The sequence below is a fragment of the Sphaerodactylus townsendi genome, linkage group LG08, assembly GCF_021028975.2.
Source record: "Sphaerodactylus townsendi isolate TG3544 linkage group LG08, MPM_Stown_v2.3, whole genome shotgun sequence".
In the NCBI taxonomy this organism is placed as follows: Eukaryota; Metazoa; Chordata; class Lepidosauria; order Squamata; family Sphaerodactylidae; genus Sphaerodactylus; species Sphaerodactylus townsendi.
In genome coordinates, this window is record NC_059432.1 from 74,608,222 (window position 1) to 74,616,729 (window position 8,508).

Below are 8,508 nucleotides of genomic sequence, written 5' to 3' on the forward strand. Positions count from 1 at the left end.
AACCTGGTTTTTAATATGGCATGTGGTGATTCAGTGAAATTTACATATGTGGTTTTAGTATTAAATGTTAAAGCAAGAATTCTTGCCCAACTGGAATACCCAAATACCTCGTTAAAAAAGGAAATCATGTCTTGCAAAGATTTTCTATTGATCCAGAATACTGCAGCACCTTAAAGCAAAATGCACACATTCAAGCAAGTTAAATCATAATCAAAGGCTTGGCTGGAGGGCCACCATTATCTCCTTATAATTGTAATAAGCTTATTTAATGTAGTGTTGAGAAAGTAGGGCTTTCTGGCATTTAAAGAGGCACTTAAAATATTATAGTCTCATACAGAGTTAGCTCAAGTGTCTTGAAAAAACAACCAGTTTACATGAGGAAGCTGGGTTTCAGAGTGCAAACCAACTGGACTGTGCAGTGCATAAGTTAACTGCATTGCGATTGAGTCCAGTTCCATTCTTAAGATCAACTAAGTTTTATTCTTGGTATAAGCTTTTATACACATTCACATTTCTTCCGATATTATGATTTCAAATTACATATAAATTAGAACTCTTGCCCTGAAACCACCTTAAAAATGTATTAAAAGGTACAAAAAAGTGTCCGGACAAAAAGTTCTCTGCCATTTGAACCGTTCAAGTTTCGGCGGGGTGCCCACCAACCTCGCCAGCACAGTCACATTTTCCTCCCGGGCACCACTGTTGGCCCCACCCTCCCCCACCGTCCTACCAATCACTATGCAGCAACGGTGAAGGATCGGCCAATGGAGAGACAGTGGGCCGCGACGAGGGGCGCGGGGGCGGCCGTTGCTCTAACGGTCGACAGTTGGCGCCGACTTCAGAGCGTGCGGGGCGTAGAACGTTGTTGGAGGCCGGAGTTGGTCATCTGCGCAGACCACCATGGTGGGGAGCTGGCTGTTCTGTGGCTAGGCTTGGCCATTTTGGGGACCGGGGGAGAGGGTCTTGATGCTCAGGGAGGACCCTTTGCAGATGAGGGAATAGAGCAGTTGCGCAGGCGCGAGTTTGCAGAGGCTGCCTCGTGCGACGAGCGCTGCACTCGCGGCCCGTGAAAGCGCGGGACGTTAGTCTGACCGGCCACGTGATCTGCGAAAGGCGCGAAGTGGCCGTCGTCGGTTTGCCTCTGGTGTTACGTCGGTTTGCCTCTGGTGTTGCGTCGGGCCCTGACGAGAAGGCTTTACCTCGATCTGCCTCAGACTCACAATGGTGCGGGGAAGGGGATATTAACGAGGGTCATGGGGGCGAGACTCTAGCTGTTGAGTAATGGAGATCAGTAGGTAGAGTATGTTGTGGGGGTGGGGTGGGGATAAAGCTGCTATTACGGAATGGACGAAGGTCCTGTTAAAGTAGGTTAGTAACGTAAGGTTACTAGCAAGATAGTCCGGATGTAAAGAAACGGGTTCGGAGTTACGTGGGGAAAACAAGCTTTCGCCTATATGATATATGCTCATTTTTCCTACTGGCCAAATAGGGGGTAGAGAAAAAGGAGGATAAATTCTTAACGTCCACGATCCGAATCCCTCCACCCCTTCTGCTCATCTGTCAATTTTTTTAAAAGGATCAAAAGATACCCCGCATGAGAGTGATTATGGTTGTAACTCGTTAATCATATATGGGTAGAATTGAATGGAGAGAAGGTTTAGAAGGTAAAATGTATCTCATGTGGTCCTCTATATTTCTGCCGCCGCCACACACACCCCCCCCTTACAATTGTTCAAAAACAAATTCCTCAGTCTATGTTCTTTTTTTCTTTTTCCAGCGTGAGTGTATCTCTATCCATGTTGGACAGGCTGGTGTTCAGATTGGTAATGCTTGTTGGGAACTGTACTGTCTGGAACATGGAATCCAACCTGATGGTCAGATGCCCAGTGATAAAACCATTGGAGGGGGGGATGATTCATTCAACACTTTTTTTAGTGAAACAGGAGCTGGCAAACATGTGCCCAGAGCTGTCTTTGTGGACCTGGAACCCACTGTGGTTGGTATGTCTGTAAAATAGCTGTTTTAACAAATACAGAATGATTGGACATTCATAAATAAAATTGACCCAGTATTAAGTACAGCTTTTGTTGATTCACAAACCAGTTATGATAAGAGTATTTAAATGTTATATGGTAGTGCACCATTAAATTAAAAGTTCAAGTACTGAGACCAAACTGATTATTGAGTTCGGCTCATTTAAGGCTCATGTAACACTATATTGTATTCCAGACAAATGCATAGCCCAAGCCAATGCATGCTTACCAAAAAGTAAGTCCCAGTGAACAGTCTGACTTAATCCCAACTAAGTTACATACTTAAAATAGTTTAATAGGCATGTATAGGAGCTTGTATAGGTATTTAAACTTATTAGATAGTGTACAGTTTGATGTCCCTTTAAATTTAGAACTAGCAAGCTTGAGTTCTTGTTCCATAAACCTTTTCTGTAAAAATATTTAGATCTGTTTTCTGTTGAACTCAATCATACATTTCTGAGTTATCTTTATTGTAAATTCACTTGTTCGGCTAATGCACAATATTTTTATAATTACTAGCATACTATCTTAAATTGTGTTATAGATTTTATGTGCAAGTGTAGGCTTAGCTTCTACTATGGCATAAATTCGATTATGATATTCAGAGCTTTCTTCCAGGAAACTGAATGTTTCAAATTCACTTGCCAGTGTATCTTCAAATAAAGGTATACCAGCTTCTCTTGTGCAAGATATTTGAATGCCATCAAATTGCATTAATCAAACCATATTCCAAACTTTTAGATTAATATATTTTCTCCGAAGACTGTTACATGCTTCTTCTTTTTCTAGCGCACAACAGAGTTGTATGGTAATAATGGTTATCTGTGCCATCCATTTTGTATGCATAGAATTTTAAGGCAAGAGTTAGCTGTGGGCTATACACTAATTATCATGTGACAAAAGAATAATGATTAACTGATTTTTAAAAAAATATTTGTAGATGAAGTGCGAACAGGCACTTACAGGCAGTTATTTCATCCTGAACAACTTATTACCGGGAAAGAAGATGCTGCTAACAATTATGCCAGGGGCCATTATACTATTGGAAAAGAGATTGTTGATCTAGTGCTAGACCGCATACGCAAGTTGGTAAGTTTAAACAGCACAATTATTAGAAGTCTCTGAAGACTTAGAGTCCACTGAGCTTATCCATAAGGCACCAGAGGTAGCTGCTGGGAAGGAAAAGTAGCAAACACTGCGATCCTGGGACTGCTTCATTAAATTGTATTAACAATACAATCCAGTTATTAGTTGCATCTTTCCTGATGTTCTACTGAGCCACGAGCTGTTTATGAATAAGAAACTGATCAGGCTGTAGTTATTGTAACTAGTTAAAATTTAGGGAGCTGGGCCCTTCCGTCATCTGTTGTACTGCCTCAAATGCATCTTAAGATGAGGTAACAGTGGACTTGATATTTTATACTATCTGTCAGATTCAAGTAATTTATAAGGCTAATGTTTATTAATTTATCAATGGCAGGTTAAATTAAACTGTAGCACAGGGTTCCCCAATGTGGTGCCTGTGGGCACCATGGCACCTGCCAGTACCTTTTCTGGTTCCTGTCAGGTGTTTTTAGGAAGTGGTGGGGCTAAGTAGGGTTTTTGCCCAGCAAAGCTTCTGTTTGACTATTGAAGATTTTATTTGCTGTGCAGAATTTTTTAAAATGTTGCTTTGGTGGCAGCTGCAACCACAGCAAGGAATATCTATACTGTGTTACTGAAGTGAAGCTGTATTAGTCACTGTGGGTGGCTGTGCCTTCAGCAGTTATTTTGTGGCTTCACTCATCATGAATTGAGGCTTCACTCATCATGAATCAGAATTCCAAATGTACCCACAAACTCAAAAAGGCTGGGGACTCCTGATGTACCACATTTATGATTTCTCAAATGTGTGTAGCGGTACTGTCAAATAGGGCATAGTGGCTGAGGCCTTCCCCTGAGGCTGCTTTCTAGGATTGGGATTCAGGTTTGCTGCATCTGAATATGAATTATTATTTACTTACTGTGGCTAGTAACTAATGATACAGATACATGTATATTTGTCTATCTAACCCACTTCAAAACCATGTATCTGTGACTGGCCATTTCTACTTCCACTGGCAGTGTGCTAAAACAGTGAAGTTATCTTTTATACCAATAAATAAAACCAAGGTTGGGTTTGGGTGTTGGTGGGGAGAGTAGTTCAGAGAGACAAGTCATCAGCCATTTCTTTAAATTATGTGTACAAGTACAGCGCTATGATATAATCGCTTCCCAGTATGGTAGATTGTTGTCTTTTGTTTTTTCTTCCAGGCTGATCTGTGCACAGGTCTACAAGGTTTCCTTATTTTTCATAGCTTTGGTGGAGGTACTGGTTCTGGATTTGCATCTCTGCTCATGGAAAGACTCTCAGTTGACTATGGCAAAAAGTCCAAGTTGGAGTTTGCAATTTACCCAGCTCCACAAGTGTCTACTGCTGTGGTGGAGCCTTACAATTCTATCTTGACTACACATACAACATTGGAGCATTCTGACTGTGCCTTCATGGTAGATAATGAAGCTATATATGATATCTGTCGACGCAATCTTGATATTGAACGACCAACATACACTAACCTAAATCGTCTCATTGGTCAGATTGTTTCATCTATCACAGCATCACTCCGTTTTGATGGTGCTCTGAATGTAGATTTGACAGAATTTCAGACAAATCTTGTCCCATATCCACGAATCCATTTCCCTCTGGCAACATATGCACCTGTAATCTCAGCTGAAAAGGCATACCATGAGCAATTGTCTGTGGCAGAAATCACTAATGCCTGTTTTGAACCAGCCAATCAGATGGTAAAATGTGATCCTCGCCATGGGAAATATATGGCTTGTTGTATGTTATATAGAGGTGATGTTGTCCCAAAAGATGTCAATGCAGCCATTGCAACTATCAAGACAAAGCGTACCATTCAGTTTGTGGATTGGTGTCCTACTGGATTCAAGGTATTTTAAAATATATCCATTACTTTGTCCCAGGGAGTTGTGAAGAAAAATGACCTTAAGTATCAATTCATTTTAGGCTGCATTATTCAACTACTTGCTTTTTGATACACATTCAGTAATGCTTCAGTCTTTCCAATGTGCTTATCTGTAGTCATTGGTCATTCAAATGTGCTCACAGTATGATTAAACTGATGACTGAAAAATATAAAAAGCAAAAAAGCTATAAGGAATGTAAAAATAAATATTAAGCAAAAATTTCATTTATTACATTTGTATTTGTTTTTTTCAGCTCAGGTTGACATACACAGGTCTGTCATCTGATTTTGAATTTGGCCCCTGTATGACTAGAAAAAGCCAAGGAATGGGGCCAGGTACATAGGAGACATTTTGCTACAAACCTGGGGGAACCCTGTCCCCTTTCACTCTGGGTTTGCAGAACCCTCTGCCTCGGAAAAATTACTGTTTTTTAAAATGAGGTTTTGCAGTGCAGACATGTGACCCAGGCAAACAGGAAGTGATATTGCAGGGAGAATGGCTAGGCTAGATGGCCTAGCTAGGGTTGATGGCACCTCCTCTCCATGAGTTGTTCAGGTTCTCCAGTTAATTTCATAGAATGAATAGGAATTTGAACATATAGTATCTTCTGCCCATTTGCTGAAATAAGGAATAGGAAATAAATCTTTTGAATTTGTAGTAATGAGGTCTCCTCATTACTACATATGAATGGGGAGTGAAGCTGCATCATGCCCTAGCAAACAAGATTTTAAATTTCTCATTTTTCTCCCTCTTCCAGGTCGGTATTAATTATCAACCACCCACTGTAGTACCAGGTGGGGATTTGGCCAAAGTGCAACGTGCTGTCTGTATGCTGAGTAATACAACTGCCATTGCAGAAGCTTGGGCTCGTCTTGACCATAAATTTGATCTGATGTATGCTAAACGAGCCTTTGTTCATTGGTATGTTGGGGAAGGAATGGAAGAAGGAGAATTTTCAGAAGCTCGTGAGGATCTGGCTGCTCTTGAGAAAGATTATGAAGAAGTGGGTGTTGATTCTGTAGAAGCTGAGGCTGAAGAAGGAGAAGAATATTAAACAGTAATGTCAGATGATAAACATTTTAATAACATCAGTTCATTTGTTCTGTTTCAAGTAAACAAAGTTCTAGCAATAGTTTTGTTTAATAATTGTTTACGATAACTTTAAAATTTTGTAATAGTTACTGTTTTGAGGAAAAAAGGAACAATAAAGTTTGTAAAAAATGCTGCATGCCTTCATCAGGTTTACAGAAGAGAAAGGACATGGTTGACTAATTCTTCCGCCTTTCCTCCTTCCCCTTGTTCTGTCTTAGAAAATCCATTAATACATTACACTGAAAATAATCTTCGAAATGTAACTACTACTTACTCTTAGTATGTACATCTTCATGGTGAAAATTACACTGGAACATCTTTGTTCTGTCATGCACATGGACTTTTGGTGCATGGAAACTGTCATGTCACAATTTCGATTGAAAGATGTGCCTGTTAACTAAAATTAAGTAAAAATATGCCTCCCAATTTGTGCTTTTTTTCCACCTCTCATTGGTTAAACAGGATCTGAGGAGGCTTTACTTTGATCTGAGGCTGTAAAAATTAGTTTGGAAAAGGCCTTCAGAATGGTTTATGGATTTAATTACCTTAATTTGCTGTTTGTCATACCAAGGAGAAAAGATAACTGAACAAGAATACCCTTAAAAGTTGGAAACATGGGAAATATCATCACCCTATGTAAATATAAAACTAATGAAAAAGCTCAGAATTTCAGCTATAGGATTATTTCAAGGAATAAAAATCTTGTCCCACTGTTGGCATTCGTCTCTGGATCCCATTGTGCCTAAAAGTAAAACTATACAGTGCAACTAAAGCATTACACCCTTATAAGTCTGCTGGAAACAGTGGACTTAGAAAAGAGCAACAGTTCAAAATAATGCTAAAAAAATAGAAATGCACAGGCTGGGTCAAGTGTTGCATACATACTATCCCTGCAATCACCCCTATTTCAGAACCAGGCTTCTGGTAATGTATAGTCACTAATCACAGCAAATCTCAATGTAATGTTAATGATAAGGTGAACCTTGACTGGCTTATGCTTTGATGCAGTGGTAGTTAAATGAAGACTGAAGAGTTGAACAGGTTTACTCAGTTTGCACCTTAATTCAGAACATTGTGTTGTAATAGTCATGTTCATAATGAATAAAAATGGTATTGATTAAACTTTAATAATTTGAAATACAACAATATTTTTCTGTTTCCAGTTAGTATCAGTAATGACTATCAGTGAAAATTTCTTCCTCAACCTACACAGTTGTTTGCAGATAACAGTAAGAAGGTATAGGCTCTACCTTTGTTTTTGGGTTTTTTAAGTCCCTAGTAAGACTAAAGAAAGCCTATTTTCATGTAAAACTAATTTTACATGCTAATGTTTTAAAAGTCCTCTCTTCCTGTTCATGTACACATGTGAAATATGATTGTGACAGATCAGTGAATAGCTATGAAGGCCATTACATTTTAGTCCTGTACTTCTACAGCATGCATATTTTTAGCCAAAGGTAGAGCAGTTGATTGCCACAAGATGGAGTAGTATGACTGCCTGCTAACTCATTTCTGAGCAGGCCCTTTTCATGTGATGTAGCAAAGCAGCTTAATGAGGAGCAGTATGGCTCATTAAAGGTCTCATACAGAAGAATACTCTTCTGTAGTCTAGAATAGTTACATGTTAAAGAAAGTGAAAACAAAGGAACCATTTCTTTGGAAATTGATTCATTAATTGCCCTTTTTTGGGTAGCCCCATCCAAAGGAAGGGGGCTGAATCTGCTGGTGGAAGTGGCCATGCCAGTAGATTTGCCTTCCCTAGGGCACTTACCCCAATGGGGAGGGGGCAATTTCACTGGTGTGCTGGGATGTAGCACCCCTGCTGTGGGCATTGTGAAGGGAGGCTGGGTGGAGAGCCTACATTGGTCACATTCCCTCAGCCATTTGCCATATTACACCGGCGGACAGAGACTCCAACTTTTGCCATGAAAAAGGGTGGTGTGAGTGCATAGCCCAGTAGGGGCTTCTTGGTGGCAGGGAGGCTTTTTGCTTTTCCAGTTTCCCTGTGCTGCGCAGAAGCCTCTGGGAGTGGTGGGGTGTTTTGGATGGAGGCTGAAAACAATTTGCTATAATTTTCTACATGTATCTTTAGGAGGCTCACCAGTTATTGAAGGACTTGGGTAATAACACGCAAATGTATGTAAATAAATTGAAACCAGTTTTAGAAGTTTATTACAATTAGCTTTACCACAAAAATGGGGGAGGGTCCCTGCATAGGCTTTCACTGCCACTGAATACATCAGCACAATGCAAACAGCCATCATTAGAATAGTCCCAAGCAGTCGAGGGGTCCCAAGATAATGCATCTAGTAACAACAAGACTGATGAGAGATCCAGTATGGTATAGCGGCTAAGAGTGTCAAATATCTGGAAG

The 8,508-nt window shown here is 40.1% G+C and overlaps 1 protein-coding gene across 4 annotated transcripts; it reads left to right on the forward strand.

Moving 5' to 3' along the window:
- Positions 1-783: 783 nt before the first annotated feature.
- On the forward strand, positions 784-7,274 carry LOC125437792 (tubulin alpha-3 chain). Of its 4 annotated transcripts, none has more exons than XM_048505782.1 (5): positions 784-903; positions 1,778-2,000; positions 2,974-3,122; positions 4,326-5,006; positions 5,800-7,274. In XM_048505782.1, the coding sequence occupies exons 1-5, from the start codon at positions 901-903 to the stop codon at positions 6,094-6,096; spliced, it is 1,353 nt and encodes a 450-aa protein (XP_048361739.1). In that variant the 5' UTR covers positions 784-900; the 3' UTR covers positions 6,097-7,274. The 4 variants fall into 4 exon arrangements, with proteins under 4 accessions (XP_048361739.1, XP_048361740.1, XP_048361738.1 ...); XM_048505781.1 differs by lacking the exon at positions 784-903 and adding an exon at positions 955-1,224; XM_048505783.1 differs by lacking the exon at positions 2,974-3,122 and having other exon boundaries at positions 790-903.
- The last annotated feature ends 1,234 nt before the right edge of the window (positions 7,275-8,508 follow it).

Coding starts and splice junctions, on each gene's coding strand:
- LOC125437792 (XM_048505782.1), top strand. Junction 2,001..2,973: donor CCTGGAACCCACTGTGGTTG/GTATGTCTGTAA, acceptor AAATATTTGTAG/ATGAAGTGCGAACAGGCACT. Junction 5,007..5,799: donor GGTGTCCTACTGGATTCAAG/GTATTTTAAAAT, acceptor TCCCTCTTCCAG/GTCGGTATTAATTATCAACC.